Consider the following 25,311-nt stretch of genomic DNA (forward strand, 5'->3'; position numbering starts at 1 on the left):
ATTCTCTAACCTCCTAAAAGCATATTCAATGTTTGATGGACAGCACTGTAAATAGGGAGCAGCACTCATTTTTGCTGTAAAACCCAGTTGAAGTGTTAGATTTTCATAACAGTATGCAGTCAGGCTGTTGTAATGGGGGCATGCTCAACCGGTACTGACAGCTGGAACCCATGCACGAGACTAGGACACCCAGGAACAGTTTAAGCAGCACATTGCCAACATACAGTGAATGCGTGACAGCCCGTTCACATTAACTTCTTGGGCCCCTGGCCTGTATTTTAAATAAAATTTAGGGCTAGTTCACACCAGAATTTCTGTGTTCCAGATGCATTTTTGCATATACGTTTACACGTGTTTTTGATACGTTTTCTATGCTTTCCAGTACATTCTAATGATTACCTTCCCAAATATTTAACAAGAATTATAGATTGGAATTGCCATTATCTTAATAAAGATTGGGTCCAAATGGAAGGCGTACAATCACTACCACCCTTCCGGGCTGGTATGGATTTTAAGGAGAACCCCACACCAAATTTTTTTTTTAAAATACGACGTGGGGTCCCCCCTTCAAATCTATATCCGACCTTTATCCGAGCATGCAGCCCGGCAGGCCAAGAAAGGGGGGACAAGGGAGCGCGCCCCCCCTTACTGAATCATACCAGGCCACATTCCCTCAACATAGGAGGGGTGCTTTGGAGCAGGGGAGGCTCTGTCCCCCCCACCCCAAAGCACCTTGTCTCCATGTTGATGAGGACAAGGGCCTCATCCCCACAACTCTGGGCAGTGGTTGCGGGAGTCTGTGGGTGGGGGGCTTATCGGAATCTAGAAGCTCCCTTTAATGAGGACGCCCCCAGATTCCAGCCCCCCCCCCTATGTGAATGAGTATAGGATACATAGTACCCATACCCATTCATCAAAAAAAGTATAAAAAGTGACAATTCCTTTATTAAAAAATAAAAAACGATGTCCCCTGATGTAGATTCATCATCAATCACGCTGACCACTGCACCGCTGGACCCGTAAAAAACAAAAAAAAAAAACCTCCAGCCTCATCGAAGGCTCCCCACTGAATGCTTGCTCCTCCATTTGACATTTTTTTAAATAGCTAAGGAGCAGAGTCACCCAATGACGTCAGCAGGTGACGTCAGGGGGTACGTGAGGGCAGGGACTCCACACTGTTTTTTTCTGAATTTTCTATTGCTGGCATTCTTTTCTTTACATTCAGTGGGAAGCCCGCTGACAGCTGACGACTCATCGTTTTTTAAGGACTCGACGGCTGGCTTCCTGGCCCACTCCTTAACAACCAGCTATTCTTCGCACAGAGTTTGAATCAATCAATTATTTTTCAACCGATCTGAATTCGAATCGTTCTGAAAATTTGGAATTCCTTAGAAAATTAATAAACAAAACGAAATTAAACTAAACTAAACTAATTTCGAAATTAATCAATGATCAAAATTAATAGCATAACGAATCTACTTGGAACTTTTTTCCATTCTGCACATGTCTACTCTCAAATATCTTCTTTGGATAACTTCGTCACACATACTTCTTTTGCTTAAACAACATCCTTTAATAGGACCTACTCTAGCAGCATTCTGACGAATTGCTTCTCAATATAAGATATCTACTTAGCTGGGCCCTCTAACTACCTCGATTAGTACAAGGTGGCAATATACCTAATTGGATATATTTCCAAATTTGTAACTTTATCAATAATCATAAAAATGTACACAATTTTTCACTGAGCTTGAAAATATCTGTGTTCAAGGAACTACTTTTACACATTCAATCTCATATAATTATAGTCTATTCTATGATATCAAACATAGGGAACCAGATAAATATAAGAATTTATGGGAAGATGCCCTACAGGTACAGGCATTACCTACAGATGGGCAATAAGAATACAGTACCAACTTTACATAAACAAGCTCTTTATTGTGGTGATTTTATATGATAAACAAGGCCAGTTGTACAGAATTATGTGTTTTTGGTTATCATTACATAAATGTATTAGAGAGAAAGATTTATGACTGTAATTTCTGTTATCATATCATATCACATTGATATGAAATCTTTTATTTAATCACTACATTTTCTGTATTGATTTAGAATTTTACATCTGTTGTTTCTTTGATAAATCCAATATATATTGAAACAAGTTTACATGTGTCTTGCCACGTTTCAGATACGTTCCAGATAAAAAAAAAAATGCAGCAGCAAATATTGTTGACTGCACTGGTGTTAACAAGGGCCATTGAAATGCATGGAAAATACTGTGCATGCATTTTTTATGCTGTTTAAAAGAACATTGGAAAGCATCTGGTGTGAACCAGCCCTAAAAGTCAGGTGCCTTCTGACGGACTTCGGCAGTGGCTCAACCAGTTCCATAGCAACCATCTTAAAAGGGATCTCAATTATGGGCAAGGGTACCAGCAGACTTCTAAAATGTGGTTGGCGCATTAATTTGACACTCAGGGCAATACTTACTCCTGCTCAAACCTTTTTTTATTTTTATTTTTTCTAACTCTAAATGACCATCCAACACATCCAGTACCATCCTTATGTGAGACTGGGGGACCACAATCTGCTCCACAACTTGCTCCCATTCTTTCTATACATGATACAGTAGTTTATGGTATACTGAAAATTGTGTTTTACCAGTCTAACTTTTGGTTCATTGGTACCCATTTATTACATTTTTCCATGCATTTTACAAATTAGGATCCATTCAATTCAATTCAATTTTGACAAGGCCACTGGTATATCTGTTATTTCTGGCACTGGGGCAGATCCCCCAACCATGACTACTTATGGAAAGTTGTGGCTGAAACCACAGGCTGCAGCAGGGAAACCAGGCAACTGACAAATCCAGATGTGCGTTGGATGTGGAGGATTCTTTGGCAGTAGTAAAAGATCAGTGGCATGGGCAGGCGATAATTACAGGGTGCATTTTACATTTTTAGGAGTCATTTTAAACTACACTCTAATGCCCTGTACACACCGATTTTCCGACGGAAAATATGCGATCGGAGCTTGTTGTCGGAAATTCCGAGTGTGTCTGGGCTCCATCGGACTTTTTCCTTCGGAATTTCTGACACACAAAGTTTGAGTATAAAATTTTCCGACAACAAAATCTGATCGGCTAAATTCCGATCGTGTGTAGACAAATCTGACGCACAAAGTGCCACGCATGCTCAGAATAAATTAAGAGACAAAAGCCATTGGCTACTGCCCCGTTTATAGTCCCGACGTACGTGTTTTACGTCACCGCGTTCAGAACGATCGGATTTTCCGACAACTTTGTGCGGCCGTGTGTATGCAAGACAAGTTTGAGCCAACATCCGTCGGAAAAAATCCATGGATTTTGTTGTCAGAATGTCCGATCAATGTCCGATCGTGTGTACAGGGCATAACTGTATAAAGTAAAGTCAGGCAGAAGATGGTGTCTCTTTATGTTTGCTGTTGATTGTACAGGAAAATATATGGTATGCATTTGACTTTCAGTTGACAACAGTTAATTTATTGGACAAGTATTAGCAACACAAAAGGAACAGGATAATTACAATGTACTTGGGTAGACAAAACACTGTAATTCATGTTATAATTAATTGCTTTGGAAAAAGGCAACAAATTAAACAAACAGTATAAGGTTCAATTAACTACTCATTCACAAACACTGCTAAAATCTGAAATGGCATCTAACAGATACTCCTGAGTATACAGAGGCAGTATTATATGTATTCATTTTATTGATTCTACAGGAAGATTCAAAGCAACCACTTGCTTTGAACCACAAGGAAAAGCAGTATTTTACAGGTTTTGTGCTTTTGGATACCGTATTTATCGGCGTATAACACGCGCCGGCGTATAACACGCACCCCAAGTTTAGGAGAGAATTTTAAGGAAAAAAACTTTTAGGAGGGAAGTTTAAGGAAAAGAAACTTACATTAAAATGCCCATCAATGCAGCCTCATCAGTGTTCATCTGCAGCCTTGTTAGTGTCATTGCAGCCTTTTCAGTGTCAGTGCAGCTTTGCCCCAGTGCAGCCTTGTCAGTGCAGCCTTGTCAGTGCAGCCTTGTCCCCAGTGCAGCCTTGTCCCCAGTGCAGCCTTGTCCCCAGAGCAGCCTTGTCCCCAGAGCAGCCTTGTCCCCAGTGCAGCCTTGTCCACAGAGCAGCCTTGTCCACAGAGCAGCCTTGTCCACAGAGCAGCCTTGTCCCCAGTGCAGCCTTGTCCACAGAGCAGCCTTGTCCACAGAGCAGCCTTGTCCACAGAGCAGCCTTGTCCCCAGTGTCCCTGCAGCCTTGTCCCCGCCGCCGCCGCTGCCATACACATACTAGTACTTTTAAATATGGCGCCGCGGAGTTCGGAGGGACTCGGGGCCGGCGGAAGTGAACGAACGCCGCCGAGATACACATAGCCGAGGGTTCTCGGCTCTTTCCGGCGCCGCTCACAGTCCCGCCCAGTCCCGCCCTATGATGGACATAACACAGGTCCAATGGCGGGACTGGGCGTGACTGTGAGCGGCGCCGGAAAGAGCCGAATACACTCGACTATGTGTATCTCGGCTCTGTGATTTCGGCGGCGCTCGTACAGCACCGCCGAGTCCTTCCGAACTCCGCGGCGCCATATTTCAAACTACTCGCTATGTGAATGTCGGCGGCGATCACCGAAATTCACATAGCGATAGCGGGGATCGGCGTATAACACGCACCCACGACTTTCCCCTGATTTTAAGGGGAAAAAAGTGCGTGTTATACGCCGATAAATGCGGTATATATCAGCTACAAGCAGGATTAATGATTAGATGAGACTGGTGATCAAATGATCAAATAAACGTTATCTTTAAGCAACAGCTAAATACATTTTTAATATACTGTACATACACAACTGTGCAAAAGTTTTAGGCAGGTGTGAAAATGCTGTAAATTAAGAATGCTTTCAGAAATAGAAGTTTATTTTTATCAATTAACAACATGGAAAGTAAATGAACAGAAGAGAAATCCAAATGAAATCAATATTTTGTTTTTCCATTCAAAACAGCATCAATTCTTCTAGGTACTCTTGCACACAGTTTTTGAAGGAACTCAGCAGGTAGGTTCTTGTGAATGTGAATCTGTAGATGTAGACTGCCTCAAATCCTTCTGTCTCTTTACGTAATCCCAGACAGACTCAATGATAAGATCAAGGCTCTGTGGGGGTCAAACTATCACTTCCAGGAATCTTTGTTCTTTGTGCTGAAGATAGTTCTTAACGGTATTGGCTGTATGTTTGGGGTCGTTGTCCTGCTGCAGAATAAATTTGGAGCCAATCATACGCCTCCCTGATTTTATGGCATGATGGATAAATATTTGCCTGTATTTCTCAGAATTGAGGACACCATAGATCCTGACCAAATCTCCAACTCCAATTGCGGAAACTTGCAAAGAACCTCCACCATGCTTTACTGTTGTTTGTAGACACTCATTATTGTACCGCTCTCCAGCCCTTCGGCAAACAAACTGCCTCCTGCTACAGCCAAATATTTCAAATTTTACTCATCAATCCAGAGCACCTGCTGCCATTTTTCTGCACCCCAGTTCCTACGTTTTCGTGCATAGTTGAGCCGCTTAGTCTTGTTTCCATGTCAGAGGTATGGCTTTTTTAGCCTCAAATCTTCCATTAATGACCACTTCTGGCCAGACTTCTCCAGACAGTAGATGGGTGTACATGGGTCCCACTAGTTTCCGACAGTTCTGTGATGATGACCCTACTGGACATCTTCTGACGTAGAAGGAAAGTAAGCATATTGTGAATTTTCTTTTTTTAAATAAAAAACATGCTATACTCCCAATCCTCCTCTTCTGGGGTCCCTCAGCGGCACTTGTGGCTCCTCCACTTCTTGAGTGCCCCATCGGTGAAGCGCTCTCCTTCGGGACCCCGGTGCTGGTGCGCTCCCAAGTCCTGCTGCTGCCTCTATTGACAAAGACAGCAGGACTTGGCCCCGCCCCCCAGCGTCCGCGTCATTGGATTTAATTGACAGCAGCAGGAGCCAATAGTTGCACTGCTATCAATCTATCCAATCAGGACACGAGACACTGGGGCGAGAAAGACCAGGTTCAGGTAAGTAAAAGGGGGGGGTCTGGGGGGCAGCTGCATGACAGAAGGTTTTTCACCTTAATGCATAAAATGCATTAAGGTGAAAAACCACAAGGGTTTACAACCCCTTTACGTTTCCTTGGCTGACCACTATGTCTACAGTCCTCAGCGCCACCTGCTTCTTTGTGCTTCTTCAAAATAGCTTGAACAGCATATCTTGAAACCACGGCTACTTTGAAATCTCTGCCTGGGAGAGACCTTGCTGATGCAGTAAAACTATACTGAGCCTTATTGCTGTGCTCAGTCTTGCCATGGTGTATGACCTGTGACATGAAACAGTCTTCCACAATCACACTTTAGTAGCAGAGTTTGACTGTTCCTCACACAGTTGTAAGCCTCCTAAACAGCTGTTTCTGTTTCAAATAATGACTCTGTTTTAACCTACATTTGAAATCAATGATCCTTAGCACCTGCTTGGTATAAATGGTTAATAATACACCTGACTCTAATCCTAACAAATACCTGACTGTTCTCTCACTTTGCATTTTGTAAATTGATACAATTAAACAATTAAAACATATATTTATGAAAGCAATCTCACTTTAAAGCATTTCTTTACACCTGCCGAAAAGTTCTGCACAGTACTGTATATGTCAAGGCCTGGGGACAGACAGACTTGGGGCTTATCCTTTTGACATCAGTTGGACATTAGTTTGAGATGCTTCTGAGATCATTCAGAATTCCTTCACAGGTAAATTTGACCTTGTATGGTATTGCAAAACCCATGTAATGAAAACAAAAGTCTGTCAACGCAGGTTAAAATTTGTGTTTTTCCAATAAAAGGGCAGTTGTAATAATTTCTGGTCATTTCTTTTGATTAATTGAATAAAATCCTTGTTTTTAAAATAAAGAGATGTAAAAATCTTTGTTTTACAAATAAAGGATAAATAAAGGTTGTTTTCTATGAAGAAAGTGCGTTCTCATTTTCTAGCTGTCTCTAATGAAAATCATCATCAGTGACATTGTAAGCTGGAGAGGGAGGGGATGTGCCACTCCCCAGTTGCATGAAAGTACTCTTCAGGCTGCAGAAGCTACGGCAGCCTGAAGATAGTGATGTGTAATTGTATAATAGTGTAATTGTAAGATACAATTACATTATTAAACAATGCAATAATGTACAAAATGCTTAAACATCATATCATATTATTATATAATAATTTGTATATAATATTAATTATATATTTGTTTTACATTGTTGTTCATTTGGCAGTTTATAATAAATAATAAAAATAAATATATGTAAAGATAAAATTATTTAGGTAGGAAATTGTTCATAGAGTTATAGTCAAATTAGCCGATGCATACTGATGCTGTTAAATTTGCCATTGACATCTGGGCTTCAATGGCCTCTGATTACGAAAAGGTTAGGCACCCTTTCAGAGTTTGCTGCTTGGCTATTTCTGTCTGGTTTTACTGGTTGCCTAGACTAGCTATTTAAACCTACAAAGACAAAACCTCTCTTATGCCGTGTACACAAGAGCGGACTTTTGACAGACTGAACTCCGAAGGACTTTTTGACAGACTTTCAACGGAGTTCTGACGCAACGGACTTGCCTACACACAATCACACCAAAGTCCAACTGATTTGAACGTGATGACATACGACCGGACTAGAATAAGTTTTTGCTGTTGAAAAGTCCGGTCGTATGTACACAGCATTATACTTTATTGATGCTGAAGTGCCTGTGCAGGCAGTCAAATACTTGTCAATTGGAACACAGCAGCTGCATGGCCACTGCTCCCAATTTGACAGTTTTGTGACTGCGGGTGCACAGTCCTGAACAAGGTCTAAGAGTACAGATCAGGAATTCTGACTTCACTGGTTGCATTCTTTAAGAAAGGTTATATTAATAAAAATATAGAAACTGCCATTTGTACCCATTTTTGGATATCCTAGTTGGCTGCCTGTCTCTGGCCTCAGTATTTTCTGAATCACTGACCTGAGACAAGCATGCAGAAAATAAGGATGGGGATTAGCCAGAATTAGGGATTTGCATACAGGTACCTAGATCATTTAGTCATAAATTCCTGAATTTACTGGACTGACATGACAGCCACAGATATAGCAATTACATAAGACTTACAGGTGTACCCTAAGATGGCATAATGCTCATATGTTACAACTGAGACAGTGGGATGGATTTACTAAAGGCAAATAGACAATGCACTCTACAAGAGCAGCTGCACTCATTTTCCCCGGTGTTTTTGGATTTAGATATACTTCTATTTTATTCCTCAGCCCCCTCCCCAGTCCATAATTTACCTCTTTACCACTCCTCTGCCCTGTTACCATTATTAACATTTGTGTCCCTCCTTTGCTTCTGATTTATCCTTGCCTAGCTTTACCTTTTATTATTCTATCCTATTATAGCCCCCGTCTGTCAGTCCCTGTCACAGAGCACACAAAAAATTAATATCCACATACTAGGTGGTAGTTGTTCAGTCTTGCCAGTAGAAAACCAGCCTCAAACTACAACATTGAAACATAACCAGAGCAGAACCAACAGCCAATGGTTAGAGCAGTTGAGCAGAGCTCTTTGGGTGTATGTTAGCGGGATTTTTTTTTAAACATTTGAGTGGGTTTTCCAGAACAGGAAAAATGCATGCCAGAAGTAGGTCAACTGCAGGTTTAATGCAGCTGTCAATAAATTCCGAATGATCTCAAAAGCATCTCAAACTGACATCAAACTTATGCCGTTATTATAAGCCCAAAGACTGCTGACAGAAGCCCTTAACCAATATTCAGGCAGTCATTCCACCAGCGATTGCAGCCAATGTTCAATAGTAACCCCCGTAAGTGCAATACATTTGTTTTAAGCACTTCAGCCCCGGAAGGTTTTACCCCCTTCCTGACCAGAGCACTTTTTACAATATGGCACTGCGTCGCTTTAACTGGTAATTGCATGGTCATGCAATGTTGTATCCAAACTAAATTTGTGTCCTTTTTTTCCCCACAAATAGAGATTTCCTTTGGTGCTATTTGATCACCTCTGTGGTTTTTATTTTTTGCGCTATAAACAAAAAAGAGTGACAATTTTGAAAAAAAAAACAATATTTTTTACTTTTTGCTATAGTAAATATCCCCAAAAATGTTTTTAAAAACACATTTCTTTATCAGTTTAGGCCAATATATATTCTTCTACATATTTTTGGTAAACGAAAAAAAAAATCAGAGTAAGCATATCTTGATTGGTTTGCGCAAAATTTATAGCGTCTACAAACTAAGGGAAAGATTTATGGTATTTTTATGGCATTTTTATGGCATTTTTATTTTTATTTTTTTTCTAGTAATGGTGGTGATCTGCGATTATTAGCGGTATTGCGACATTGCGTCGGACAGATCGGACACGTTTGACACATTTTTGGGATCATTGACATTTATACAGCGATCAGTGCTATAAAAATGCACTAAATACTATGTAAATGTCACTGGAAGGGAAGAGGTTAACTCTAGGGGCGATCAAGGGGTTAAATGTGTGTTCCCTCAGTGTGTTCTAACTGTATGGGGATAGGACTGAGTAGGAGAGAAAACATATCCCTGTTCCTACTTACTAGGAACAAACAGCATGTCTCCTCTCCTCTGACAGCACAGGGATTTGTGTGTTTACACACACAAATCCCCGTGCTGGCGCTCATGCGCGAGATCGCGCGTCATCGCGCGTGGGCGGCGGCGATCGCCAGCCTCGCGCATCGGGTCCCCCGCCGCACAGCGGGCGCAGCAGCTCTTAAAGGGAACCCTGTACGGGTACGGGGTTTCACGCAGGGGTGCCATTCTGCCCCTGTAAATTGACGTGAGCCGGTTGCAAACCGGTTAATAAATGGTTTATGGTTTATAAATGGTGCACTATGTTTCAAGTGTATGTAAAACCCTATTAATGGACTGCTTTTGCTATGTTCAATAAGATAATGAAAGCATTTTCTTCTGTTTGATAAATACAATGAATACCTGTTCATCAAGTCCATAATTTAGAGTTGCCATGTGTCTTGAGCAAACTTCATTGATATCTAAAGCAGCCTAATTTACCCTCCTAGTTCTTATCTTGGGAATGGAAATTTCAGAGTGGAAGTGTTTGAGTAGTTTATGAAAAGACATCTGGGCAGGCCTGACACCACTCAGTTCATTAAAATGCTGTGTGTTGTCGGCCCACAGTAGGATTTAGTGAATATAACATGGGGAGATGTGAATAATCATACTGTACATGCCTTTCTAAATTTCAAAGTTCATAATTTATAGTTTAAAAGGTTAAAAAAAGATGCAGGTCCATCCAGTTCAACCCGTGTGTTTGTGTATTTGATTTTTATGCTCTAACAAGTCTCATAGCCCTTTATTTTTTGCTTTTTGAGAAAGACATCTAAAGCTTCTAAACACTTTCAGCTAGTATCCCTTCCTGGGGGAGTGAGTTCCACATTTTTACTGCTCTAACAGTAAAGAACCCTTTCCGCAATCTAAGATTAAAGCTCCTTTATTCTAACTTAAAATCATGTCTGTTGCCCTCTTTAGGAGGCTTACAGTAAACAGTTTATACCAGTTACTGGAGTCACCTTTGATATATTTGTACATTGTAATCATATCACTTAATAAAGTGGTTGTTAAGCCACTCTGACTAATTTATACTATCCACTGTGTCCTAATGCTGTGTCCCCCTGTGTGTGTGTTTTATAAAAAAAATGCTGATTACACCTCATTTCAGATCGTCTCCCGGCGCTCACGTGACTGGTAGGCTCACTCCTCTCCCCGTCTGACAGCTGCAGTGGGCGGGATTGAGATTCCCCCGCTGACGTCAGGCGGGACGAGGGGAGGAGCGGAGGAGAGAGCCAGCCGGTCACGTGAGCGCCAAGCGGCGCTCTGAAATAAGGTATAATCTGCATTTTTTTTATAAATCACACACACAGGGGGACACAGCATTAGGAGACAGAGCCGATAGTATGACAATATACATGGTATTTCAGCAGCAGGAGGGGTGGGAGCAGGTACTATCACGAGCTGACAGGTAGGGAGGGGAGAGCAGAGCAGACAGGAAACAGCTGATGACGGACGCACGTAAACTGACCACGGTGTCAAGGATCAGCGGCCCTGATAAACCATGGTCAGTTTACAGAGGGGAGAGTAGAAACTGGCAGGATCAGCCAGGTATTTCAGGTGATAGATGCTTTAAAGGGACAGGATCCATTTTTTTTTTTTAAAGTTAGCAAATGCTTTAAGTGCCTCTCCTCTAGAGTGAATAACTTTAATCTATGTAATCAATATTCATAGCTGAGATCCTCCTTCCCCCTTATTTATGCTCTTACTAATTCAGCAACGTCTTATTGATTATTGGTGACCAAAACTGAACTGCATTATCAAGATGAGGCCAAACCAGTATTTTGTAAAGGAGAAGAAATGTTGATTGATTTATCTCTTGAATGTATGCCGGTTAAATGCAAGAGAGTAATTTGTTGGCTTTGTTAGCTGCAGCATGGCATTTTGACATACACTTTCAGATTTAATTCTGCCCTAATAACTGTCAACGGCAAGGCCACAGCTCATGAGTATCTCCAGTGCAACTCTAACTCCACAGTCAGGAGCTCCAGTGATGACCAGGCATTCTCAGTTCCTGACCCTTACTACGTGCCTCTTACCACCTGCTGGTGACATGACCTGTCTATTCACTTGTCTCTTATTATGTGCACAATTTTCACCCTGTCCTTTCAGCTGACTACCTCTTCTGGCATTTGACACTCAGCAATTCCTTAGGCTATCCTGTAAGGCTTTGATGGTGTTTATGCCTTCCCTCGCTCCTGAACTAGGAGTTCCTAACTCCTCCAACCTCAGATAACATTCCCCTGTTGACAGTTATGCATGCTTTCTCTTTGGCCACCAAATAAAAAGATCTTGCTGACCAATACAATGTCCCGAAAGGCGGCAGGAGATGGGCCAAAGTGCAACGGTTCAAGCTGTGGTTGGAATTTTCATAATAGATCACCCCGGGGGTCTCTGGAAATCTATATGAGCTTTAACCTGGAGGTGCCAAGACAGTTTATCAGATTTGCTGAACGTTTGCTTTATAGACATTTAAGATGTAATGTGTCAGTTACATTTCATTTTCAATTCAAAAATCAGGCTCATTTGGTGTTCCTATTTCTTCAAGCCAACAGTAATTCACACTGAGCTGAGTGAACATTAACAAAAGTCTCCATTGTAAAGAACTAAGCAGATTCTGCTTACTTCACCACATGCCACACTTATCTAAGTGACCTGCATATCAATATAAAACAATATGAAACATTGGGATATTTTCACCCTGATTACTAAGGCATGCTGGCTTTTCTTAAAGAACAAATGAACTTAAATGCTCCTTCAAACTTCTGATCACCTCAATGTATAAAAACAGAAATGTCAGTACAGTGGCTTAGTGGTTAGCAATTCTACTATGCTCTGGGGTCATTGATTGGAACACGAACTGCGATACTACCTTCATGTTCTTAGTATATGTATGTGTATATGTGAGCCAGGGCCAGATTAACCTTGAGATAGGCCCAGCCCAGAGTCATTAATGCTGTTTGCTCTGTGTGTGTACATGATTAACCACTTGCCGACCAGCTGCTGCAGTTTTACTGCGGCAGAATGGCACGGCTGGGTGAAACAGCATTATGTAACGTCGCTTTGCCCTGTGGCCACTAGGGGGGCGCGCACCTGCTGCTCACCCCCCGGAGCCGATGCGAGTGCCCGGCGGTCGCGATCACCGCCGGGCTCCCACGATCTCTGCTGAGACACCGAGAACAGGGATCTGTGTGTGCATATGCGATGCATACTAGCACATTATGTCTTTACTTTGCAGGGGAGGGAGAATAAAACATTTTGATCAAGGGTTTACTTTCTCTTTAAGCTACCCAGAGGCACCCTCTCTCTCCCTCGTCTTTCACCCTCCACTCTCTCACCCCACCTCTCTTTCAGCCCCCCTCTCTCTCCCCCACCCTTACCCCATCTCTATTTAATTTAATTTGTTTTAATAATTTTTTTATTTTAACAAAAATTGTGTGTGTTTTCTTTTTATTTATTCCTAACAAAGGCCCACCAAAATCCTCAGCACCAGGCCCATGATGCTCTTAATCTGGCCCTGATGTAAGGCATAGTTCCCAACTGTCCAAAAAAATTTCCAGGGACATCACTGTTGGCGGAGAATGTACTTTAGTTAGGTGTTATTAAACAGGTTTTAAAGGAGGACTGCAGACATTAAAGCCGCTCTTTGGGCAAATAAAAAATGATCCCTTGCAGTGAGGCTGCACTTGTACTTCAAGGATTAATTTTCATTTTGTCTAGGGAAGAGAAGAAATAATTTTACCTACTTGATCCTCCTCTCCCTTGGCAGGTGGTGCTCCCCCATGATATGGCGGTGGACTGTCGCTCAGCGACCTTAAGTTTAGTGCAGAGCTATGGACCCTCTGTCGAAGGATCGTAGAGGATCCTTCAAAACAGCAATGGAGAACATCAAAATCTATGGCAATGAGCTACTATAATAAATGCTGTTATATGCATTATGCAGTGAATGTGCTCCAAGAGCCTGCAGAGAAGAGGGTAGTCACAGGAACCCACATCTCTGTTAAAGAAATAAAATGTTTTGTCGATTCCTTTCCCACCCAGCTGTGCTGGATACCGGATAGTGGACCACAGAGCCCAGGTACATGCTGACTATTCTGATCGGTCTGTTGCTTTATATGTTTCTACATAGTAGAAGGCCTTCATCTCTTTCTCTGAGGATCATTCCAGTCTCCAGGGTATTCCTTTTTGTCAGTTTCATAAAATATGCCCTTTCCACCCAGCTTTCTCTTCTTTTTTTGTAGACTCTATATCAGTTTGAATGCTTTTTTTTTTCTTTCTTTTTTCCAAAGTTGATATTTGATAACATCTTTGAGCATTTCATGTTTAAATATGTCAAAGGGGTTTATTTATTCTGCAGGTTGCATATGGTACAGCTCTACAATGGGGGAGTTTATGGAGAGGTTGTTAAAAGATGTGAAGATGTTTAGTATTGATCTTGAGACCTCTTTCACTGCCAAGTCACACTAGAATAGCACAGAAACACACTCCACATTCTTGTGCAATTCCTGTGTGATTCAGTGCGATGCAACTTTCAGCTCATTCATTCGAATGGGAGAAAATAGCACTGGATGGCACCGAAAGTAGCGCATGCGCTAATTTTAAAAAGGCACTACAACTAGATTGCATGGTACTGTGGTACCATGCGTTCCGATGCAGGCAAGGTTTGCGATCAGTATTTGGGGTGTTGTTAGAATCTATCGAGGCCTGCAGCAAATCAAACACCTAGAGTGATTGGAATGCTGTGCAAAAAACAAACACGGAGCGTGGTTATCCCGCACTGCGTTCCAAAGTGATCGGGCCATAACTGAGAATTAATACTTACGACTTCTTCCAGCTGCACTTGAATTTGTCGATGGACTTCAGCCATTTGGAATAATGTATCACCTGCAGAAATAAATCACAAAAAAATAATAAACACCAAGTAAATCACAAACTGTTGGCTATGACATACTTCTTAGACTATATAGATATGCATGAGAGATAACTGTTAGTTAGATGCTATAGAATACTGAAGTTTATCTGTTATCCAAACAAAACAAGTTACCATAGGGATATGTGATACTCAGACCAGATCTTGGCAAATCTTCGCAAAATCCAGGAGCAAGCCCATAAATGTTAGCATCAAAATGGCTTTAATCTGATGTATGTAGTTCTCATTCCCCCACCCAACGCGACCACATACTGTATGGTTATCTTCCTCTGGCCTCACACACATACAAAACATCAGCCATTTACCACATATATAGTCATCTTAGCACAGCAGCCATGTATATACACCGTATCATATCTTAACAACCCTCCACCCTTACAACAGCCATATGCAAAGTTCTCCTAATCCTTCCACCATATAGGTCACATACATAGTAAATATCTTACACCCCACCTTTCCTAGACCTCTAGTTTTATCACTGTTGACATAGTGGTCAACGAATATTGCTGTATATTAAAGTGGTTAGGCACAGTGAAGGCATTACAATCATCCCTGCACAGACCTGCCTGTTAAAAGAAAAGTGACTCCCCATACTCTGAACTCCATTGAGCATCTATGTCACAGGACAGGAAGCCAAGGCTACTTCCTGGCCATTCCCACTGACAAAGAGTTGGGTGAAGGATACCTTTCCACATACAGAAAATACAGCCTACCATCCTTTGGCTTCAGTTTTCAATCCAGGTATCGCTGTTGTGCACCAGTTTCCCCCTACAGTATGTCCCTTTTGTCAGATATCTGCTAGTCAGGAGGAGAGCTCAAAAATGTGCAGTGCACATCAGGTGCGAGTTCCTATAAGGCTACAGTTATCAACCAGCATGCACAACCTATGCATAGCTCCCAAATGTCTCTGGTTTTGAAGGAGTTGTATATAAAATGCAGTACTTATCTATCAAAAAGTGTTTTAGAGTGCTAAACTTTTCATCCAATTTCTCAATTGGTGCATGTGTATATTCCAAAAGCCAATATAAAGGAATAGTAGTCGTTTTTTGTACAATTTTCCCTTAAGGGGGGAGTGGTAGTCTCCTGTGCCTACATACTTTTGATAATAGTTATTCCTCATTCCCATCTCAGAAAGCTGAGAGGTATGTCTATGTAATGATGCAAGGGAAGCACCTGTGCCATGGAGAGTGCCTTACACAATTTTTTTGAAGGCCGAGCATCAGCATGTTATTAGGACAACATTAACTTTCAGAAGGTGGTCAGCAAGAGTGGCTTACTGTTTGCATTTCTCTCATGAATAGTTTTACTTGAAATGTGGGGGCAAACAGTGTCAAAAATGACCCACTGGTCTTTGCAGTGGTCACTTGCCGGAGGACTCCACACAGACATTCACATTAGTGAAATAATCAGCAGTTGTGTAGCGATGTGGACTTTTTTTTTTTTAAGAACATTGAAGGGACATTAAAGTTAAAATTGTTTTACGCTATTTCAAATGCTCATGAAATCACTTACAATGGATGCTTGATGCTGATGTTTTAAAGTTTTAGTTCCCTGGAAAATAAGCTAGCCCCTTGAGCATTGGTCCTGATGCCTAGTTGTCATGCACACTTTTGGGATTGGACTACAGAGTAAGAAGCCTAGGCAGCCTGAGATGTCAAACCAAAAGATCCGCCTCCACATGGATCTATTGGCTTAGATCGGCAAAATCTTCCGAAAGACTGTATAAAGATGAATGCTGGTGCTAAACACAATGAGACACGTAGTCCCAGGTATTCTGTTCTGAACGGAAGTTAGTACTGGGCTACCCAAGTTCAGGGAAGCGGCACAAAGGAAAATTTAATATTATGGTAAATTGCGGTAACAGCAAAAAAGTTACATTTTGTGGAGTGTTTATAAAGGATTCTTTTACTTTACTGTACTAAGCAAATGAATACTGATGTGTTGTTAAACGTTAATGCACCTTTTACAAAAGATAAAAATAAATGCACATATAGTAATTTTGCAGCAAAAAAAGTGTGTTTATTCTTATTTTGCAGATGATCCTGCATAGTCTTACAACTCTGATCAGTTGTTACTCTGATGTTACATGTTAGGTCAGCCATACAGGGTGGAAATTTCTTTCCTGCAGCCACGGGTTGCAGGAAAGAAATTTGCATGATTCCCCCATCGACACAGACAGTGCTGACAAGGGAATCTCTCCTGCCGAGCCATTGTCTGCTCCCAGTGGGGGGGCGGAGGCGGGTGGGGGAAGCCATCCCTGCTGGAAGAAGACAGTGGTTATCTCAGCTATAGCAGCCACTAGAGATAATCGTAAGAGAATCCGGCAGGCTGGTTGTACCTAAGTTGATCATTCGATCAACTTGGTACATTCAGCCTGCCCATTAACGGTTCGATTCGAACTGTGTGTGGCCGGTCTTACTCTCGTAACACGGCCCAAGTTAGCCATGGAGTTAGCCAGGAAAACAAAAATTTGTCAAGACAGTTGCTGTATGTGACATCAGTGTGAATGGCTGTCGTCCTTGAAGAAAAGTTCAATGCTGATATTGCAGAAATTCATGGCCACTGTTGACCTCCTTTTAAAAATGCTTGTTACCTGGCTATGTGCATCTTCAGTCGTTTGAATCACTCACCTGGAACAAGCATACAGCAAGCAAGGTAAGCAAAGTCAGGCGTTCTGATCTATGTACTTGTTCTGGGTCAGTAACTCAGAATAGAATCAGCATGGCAGTCATGCAACTGGCATTTTGGTTTTCTCAGCAAAGTATTAAATGCCCAGCATTGCTGTCTGCTCTTCTTACTTTCTAGTCTCTCTGCATTTGTCTCCAGGCTATCACTTAAAGGAAATCTGTCATGAAAGAAAAATGTGAACTGCCATTGCTGATGTCATTCTTTAAAAAGTTAGTTACAAGTCTGTCTCTTGTTTTAATACTTTGACTCACTAACCCAGAGCAAGTAGCAAGTCATTTAAACCAATCTCCTAAATAGAAAGTCCCCCTGGGTCTGAGGTTCCATGTTTTTAGAACATTAGATCAGAATAATAGTCATCCAAATGGCTTTCTCAGAAGGAAAGGTCAGTGTGGCCTTTCTTTATCTTGGTCACAGAAACAATAGTGCAGGATAAGGGGGGAGGCAAAACAACTTTCAGAAAGCCTGTATTTCCATAAGACAGGGACAGAAAATGAAGGGAAATCTCCCCTATAAGACACAGATGGCAAAAAAAAAAACTAACAGGGGTCATAACACTCTATTCTATCCAAAAAGAAAAATAAGATTTGCCTTAAGTTTCACTTTAATTTCAGTAAAATGACAGCAGGTAAAATTACATTAAAGCGACCCTGTTCCTGAAATCTAAGTGCTCAGAAAAAAATTCCTTGCAAAGAAGCAAAAATGTACACTTCCATGAGTGTCAATCTCCTAGATCCCTGTTTCACTCGGTGGACATAGTAGTGATGTCAGCAGGAGGAACCACCAAAGGGGACCAGTGACCCAAAACTTCTGGAAGTGTCAGTTTCTGCCAGTGTCCAGAAGTGTTGGAGGCTTCAGGGGTTGATTTCTTTGCATGACTGCTGAGAAGCTTAGTCTTGTCTTACCCCACACTTATTTAAACCACCACAAAACCTTTGCTCTCAAAAAGGCCACTTTAAGTTGGAAGTAGGGCAAGGCCACAGCTTTATTAAACATCTTAGTATAACAACCTTCAAAGTACAAATACCATGCCGGTCACGGTTACACCGTGAGCATCTATAACCAAACTGTATAGTCTAAGGGCAAAGACAAGAGAGAGGAGGCGCCTCTGGGTGCAGACGTTTAAAACAATTTATTAAAAAGTAGCAACAGCTAGTAATACACTCACATTTATGTGGTGAATATCAAACAAAGCAATGTCCCAGGTCAATCAAGGGGGTCCGTGGAGTCATCTCTCTCGGCTGGTAGATGTAGGGGGTCTGTGCAGTCTCAGAACGCTGGATGTCCTCGGCCGAACAGCGGAGACAGGCACCAGAACGAGGCTTGGGTAACAGCCTCGTTCTGGTGCCTGTCGGCACCAGAACGAGGTGCCGACAGGGGATCGGCTGTTACCCAAGCCTCGTTCTGGTGCCTGTCTCCGCTGTTCAGCCGAGGACATCCAGCGTTCTGAGACTGCACAGATCCCCTACATCTACCAGCCGAGAGAGATGACTCCACGGACCCCCTTGATTGACCTGGGACATTGCTTTGTTTGATATTCACCACATAAATGTGAGTGTATTACTAGCTGTTGCTACTTTTTAATAAATTGTTTTAAACGTCTGCACCCAGAGGCGCCTCCTCTCTCTTGTCTTTACAGTACTTTTGGGATAAAGGCTTTCACCCCTATTGGATGGCTGCTGTAATGGAAATTTGTAAGTTCTGTATATAATTGTATTGTATTTTGTATGTATTGCACACTGTCCTCACTGTGCACACGGCACTAATAATGTTTTCAGTAAATGTTTACATTCTTTTGAGTCCTGATTAGAATAAGCCTGTCTATGTAACGCCCCTTGTTACCATAAACGTACAATTGTAATATTAATGTGATACCTACGTAATCATGTGCATAAAAACCTTCAATTGCGTCATAATAAAGCAGAACAGTAATTTGGAAAGATGCTGAGTGTATCTTTTGTGTCTGTTCCCTACTGCAGTAGTTATTATTAATTTGGAACCACTAATCAATATGAGGATAGGAGTTGCCTATCATCAATTCAACCGAGTCAGCATGGCGAGCCAGCCAGGAGGGGATTCCAGGTGACCCTGAGTATCCGAAACAAGGAGCTTGAGACGATCCGGGAATTTCTGATAATCAGCCGGCTGAGGTAAGCCTTTTGCTTACATTTGAGTTATCAGACTTCCTTGATCGGTAAGGCATTTTCGGGACAAAGGGTACCTATTTTACTCCCCTTAATCGAACTGTATTGATTGGTGGTTATATGTTATGTTGTCCCTGTCTATTGTCCATCGGAGTGTTATAGATAAGAAAGGGAAGAATAGTGATGTTCACAGGTATATGTAGTAAATCTGCTAGATAAAGTAGTTTAGAGGCAAGAGGGTATAGGCACAAGTAGAGAAGAGAGAAGACTGGCCAGTCATTATGGGCATTAAATTAAGTAAGGGAATGAAGGGTAAGAGACCCTCAAAAATGCCCAGCGCAAGAGGAGCACTACATATGAACCAAAGGTGCGGTTCCGCCTATACTGAGCCCCTAGATTAATGGTTAGAGTGGACAGGGATCCACAATGGGTAACTGGGTTACCAAGGTCCACAGGGACTAAGAATCATGCAGAGTAAACAGCTAGAGAAACAGCTATCTATGTGAGCAGGATGGATCAAGGGTGACATTAGAACTAGACAGAAAGGGACATTTTCATGTTAAGTTGTGGGATGAATTTGGGATCAGGCACTACAACTAGTAAAAGTCAGAAACAGAGAAATGAGAGGTAAAACAGAATACTTTATATGTTGTCAGAGAGAGAAGATGGGATGAGCACTGTGGCTCCCCATCTGATCATAGAATCATAGAAGCTAGATATAAAAGTTATTTTAAACAAAATAAGGAAAGCAGAATTTAGGCAGGGAAATATTAAAGAGTTAAAAGAAAGTGAGAGAATGATATGCATGTGTTGTGTACAAATGGGAAAAATGTAAGCGATTTTAGAGAGATATTGGTGTGTGTGCGAATGCTGGGACCTTTAGTTCTATTGCTTGTGTGTGTCATGTACGCAGATGTGACCCCCTCCTTTGTGCTCTCCTGAAAGAATGTGGTCAGTGATAAGCTGGAAGGACACCATTGCCAATTCCAGTTTTTTAGACAAAACATTTATAACAAAATGTGCCGGGTTAACGAATCTAATGGTAAACAATGTGATCACAATTATTTTGAATCTGTTTTCCAAACATGGTAAAATGAAGGTTACATTTAACCGTGTATTACACAAATTGAATATCCTTTGATAGTGGAAACAATGCATTTAAAAAAGGGAAATTAAGTAAAATTAAGTAATAATGAGTATTAATTTCTAATATGAGTTTAACAATTTTAACAATTATATAGATATAATGAAACTGGTTTAGACAAGCTTTGGTTGGAAATGAAATCCAGGTTATTGGGGAAATATGTAAAAATGGGATTAGTTTAGATTAAGATAACAATTTTGTAATTTTACATTTATTCAATAAGCCCTTATTGAGAGAAAAAAAGATTAAGATGAGGTTGTTATTTGGAATACAGTGGCCATAATATTTAACAAAGCCAAGATGGATGGAATACATAAGAAGTTTTTCTACAAAAATGAAATTTCAAGGTTCTTGATAATAACTTGATGTGCGGTCCATGATGTAAGAGTAATATTAAATAAAATTTAAATATAACAGACCCATCACATCAAGTCCACACACCCTGTTAGGATAGATGCCACCTGCAGCCAGTTGTTTTATAGTTTTTGATGCTTTCTGGTCCATCATACAGATTGGTCCTTTTGTTTTTATTTATTTTTGAAATCCAAAGCAGAATGTGTGGATTGTGAAATGATGTGCCCATTTTTCTTGTAAAGTACAGTGGTATAAGCAGAAGAATAGTTTTGGATTTATGGACATCTCTCCATGACAGCAGGGTATTGTTATCATTTATTATAATATTGTCAGGAAGAAGTTGTCTTTTGAAACATGAAACCGGAGTTTTTACACAAATAGTGTGATAGAAAACAAGCCATTGTAATATATTTATGCAAGCTGGACCCAGTAACGAAGGGTTCACCCCGATATATCAGAGCTGTAGCTTTTATGCAAAGGTGCTATTAGACAAAGTTAGATATTGTTTTGGTCAATGGTCCGACATTCTGTGCAGCAAATTTACAGCTAACTAAATGTTTGTTTAATGAAAGGTTTAAAATATGAGTTTGTTTATGTACAAATCTAACAATGAAAAATGCGTACATTTATTCAAAAGAAAGGAAAAGACACATGTGTTAAATTGATGTGGGAATCAGCTGCTGTGAGCCCAGTGCAAGACACACTCCCTGAAGACCCAGATATTTAATTTTTTGTAGATTTGAGTATGCAGTTTATCACCCAGAAGGATACTCTGTATTCAAAGTCATTGGATCCTTTTTACCCAGCTCAAGAAGCAGAGCTCCATGTTTTAGTAAAGCCTGTGAGCTATAAAAAGAGTGTATATTTATATAGATAGTCAAGATATAGAGAGCTTTTGGTTCCATTTGAAGGGCCAGAAGTTTGTTTTTACTTCGGCAGGTAAACCAATAAAGCATGCTAAGTTAATTTGATCGGCTGTTTTCAGCCTTCCAGGTTCTTGCTGAGGTAGCCATATTAACTTTCACACATGGAAGCAGACCAGGTGACTAAGGATGCTGCATTTACAGCCCCGGACAATTGATGGGTCTGTGCAACTCACAGATTCCACCCTAGTTCTGGCCCAGTATAGCTGGGATTAATAATTCAACTTTAAGGACCCCAGAACGAGAAGAACAAGTGGTCCACAGGGGGCAACTTCTTATGAAACAGGACTTTGGAAAAGGTGATCATTTATGTCTGCCAGCCACGCTTTTCCCTTCAGCTTGACACATGGACCGTGTCATGAGTCACAAGCAGTTATGGCTGCCTTAGTAAATGAGCGTGGGATAGAGCCAGGGTTCACCACAGTTGTTTTACTAACATACCACTTCTTGTTTTACCTGTTACCAAAGGTGTTACCAAAAGCTGAACATCCCTCCCAGAGATTACAAAAAGATATATCCAGATGCCCAAGTTAGGATCTTACGAGTATGCATTTTGTCTGTATGGACATGTTTTTTGGATGTCCAGTGGCAAATGCTACTGCAAAGGCCACAGTAAAAAGTGTTATCAGAAGTAGTTTGTAAATATAGAGTGCAGAAAGTACAGAGAGTAACAGAGGAAATCATTTTTTATAGGAGAGTCCTTACTAGAAGTTTTTAGGTTTTATTTTTACACCCCTTACTGTCTACAATGTAGCGGACAAAGTAGAGTAAGAAACTAGAAAACTTTTGCCTGAATGTTTTCTTATATTTTATGAAGCCCCTAAGGGGGATATTGGACTCTCTCCCTATGGGATTTGGTTTGGGAGTGTGTTACTCACTTGCTTATATTTTGTCTCAGCAGCTGAAGTCCTTCATTCGGATCTCATAGAGAATGTTGCTGATATTTTAAGGTTTTTGACAAACTCATTTATGTGTTTTCTCCCCAATTCCAGATCCTAAAAGTTTGGAAGGATCTAAAACTAAAGCCAGGTGACTTGTGGATTTTTAAGAGACATTTATATATATAAGGAAATGTTTGGAGACTCAATACAGCATCTTTTTCATGTACAGTTTTTGCAAAACTTGAAGGAAAAGTCACCTGGATCCACACCAGACACTGCAAAAATGACTAAATTAAAGAAATCTCTGTTTGATTTGTTTCCCTCTTGTGATCACAGTCTAGGGTACTTTTTGATTCAGTTACTTTAATTGTAAGGGATATATATATTTGAAAAATAGTTTAGCCATGTTGAAGTCATATTTGTCTTTTGTACGTCTTCCATTCTATGTAGAATTGTCTGTGTTTACATATGCTGATAAGTCAGCATGCCAACAATTAAGCTAGAAGGCCATTCTGGCCACAGGAGTGTACAGCCAGTACTCTGTAAATATGTCTTATCAATCATTTGTTTTTCACAATGAAAAGTCATTTTGGTAATGAAAAAGTTGCTTAGCTATTATTTTCTCCACAATGGAGTTTTTGCTTCTTTGGCCAGGACTACCTCCACCTAAGCGTGTGGAGGTTCCAGGTTAAAGGTGATAGCAGGTATGGTTAGTGATCAAAATATTGATCAAAAGAGGGGAGACTGTAATGGAAATTTGTAAGTTCTGTATATAATTGTATTGTATTTTGTATGTATTGCACACTGTCCTCACTGTGCACACGGAACTAATAATGTTTTCAGTAAATGTTTACATTCTTTTGAGTCCTGATTAGAATAAGCCTGTCTATGTAACGCCCCTTGTTACCATAAACGTACAATTGTAATATTAATGTGATACCTACGTAATCATGTGCATAAAAACCTTCAATTGCGTCATAATAAAGCAGAACAGTAATTTGGAAAGATGCTGAGTGTATCTTTTGTGTCTGTTCCCTACTGCAGTAGTTATTATTAATTTGGAACCACTAATCAATATGAGGATAGGAGTTGCCTATCATCAATTCAACCGAGTCACTGCCCTGAATGTGGACTTCACACAGCATTTTTTATCTCCTCCACTCATAGTGTCACTACACGGACTTATGTCTTTTTAATATCAATGACAATTTCCCAAATCTATTTCTGTACATAACTGTTGATATGGATACAGCTGTCACTATTTTGTGCCGATAACTTGTTACATTGCCGTATAGTCTAAGGGGCCTGTCTCCACCATCATTAAACTGACCCAGAATTAACTTGAGGGCATAGCCCATAAAGTATTACCAATTGCTGGCAAGGTAAAATCGCCAAGGAAGCTGTGACGAAGACACAATGGGCGGTTGGGTGGGCAACTCTTGTGACATCAACTTTTTTTTAAAGTAGTGGGACGTGCCTCTGCGTAATCTTTTCTAGAGTTCCGGCTCCACCCAGTCACCTCGTGCCATTGTAACCAATTCCAACGGAGCCACTCTGACTCCCTGATTAGGTTGACGCCCCGGTTGGTTGCCAAGCATCCAGCAGTCAAGGCTCCCTTTCCTTAGGGCGGGGCGGGTCAAGGTGCCTTCATTACATCAGCAATCGTCAGGGAAACAGCAGGATTAGTATGTTTTTACTAAATTGGCACATAAAGATGGCTGGTCATACTTTTAGGGTTTAATTAAAAAAAAGGCATATAAGGGGTGCTTGGCAGGCAGCTCTGACCCCTTTCAAATACCTTCCTAAATGAAGGGTCTAAATATGTGGTAATCACTGCCCTGAAAGTTTACTACACACAGTGGCTACAATTTTGGCCACAGCTGGCTATTGCCCACTATGCTTCTGGTTATAGCAGTTCTGCTGCAAGGCGCACTGCTCAAGAAAAACATGGCTTTATTGCATTACTGCCAGGGGTCCCCGATTATACAACTCTTGATTTCAGATACAAAGTTTGGCACACTACTTCCTCACACCCCACTACTGGTTAGCAAGTCTGCTGATCATGAAGGATGACCAATAGTGAGGTGTGAAGGGAGGGAGGGGGCACCTTGAAGCTGCAGGCTGACTAAGCATCCCATATTTTGGAGGCTCCCATGTACTTTGGAATAAAATAAATGGTATGTGCAGACATCTCTACATGCCTGCTAACAAGAGGCAAAACATTTATTTAGATTTGGATAGAGTGGTGAGGGGTTAGCACTACTATCACCTTTTTTTACTCAATGGGGCAATTTGCCGTACAGGAGACTCCAATCCAAATAAAAATATTAAAAAATAATGCAAAATCTCTGGAAAACAAGAAGGGAAAAGAACAGAGGAAACCACCTTGACTCTGAAACCAAAATTAGTATAACAATACGTATAAAGAGTTTCAAATGTCCCCAAATCAATAAATAAATAAACAAAAGTGATAAAGTATCAAAAAGATACCTTTATTCAAATGACTGTCCCCCAGAAACTCTAATCC

General features: G+C 40.9%; 1 protein-coding gene across 1 annotated transcript in view; it reads right to left on the minus strand.

The window, feature by feature from the left end:
• Positions 1-25,311, minus strand: part of LOC141110946 (BAR/IMD domain-containing adapter protein 2-like) — a 291,276-nt gene that overhangs the window by 96,891 nt on the left and 169,074 nt on the right. The window contains exon 5 of the mRNA XM_073602762.1: positions 14,546-14,607. Coding sequence (XP_073458863.1) covers positions 14,546-14,607 — 62 coding nt within the window. The remainder of the gene's footprint in view (positions 1-14,545; positions 14,608-25,311) is intronic.

The sequence above is a fragment of the Aquarana catesbeiana genome, linkage group LG10 (assembly GCF_042186555.1).
Source record: "Aquarana catesbeiana isolate 2022-GZ linkage group LG10, ASM4218655v1, whole genome shotgun sequence".
NCBI classification, from domain to species: Eukaryota; Metazoa; Chordata; class Amphibia; order Anura; family Ranidae; genus Aquarana; species Aquarana catesbeiana.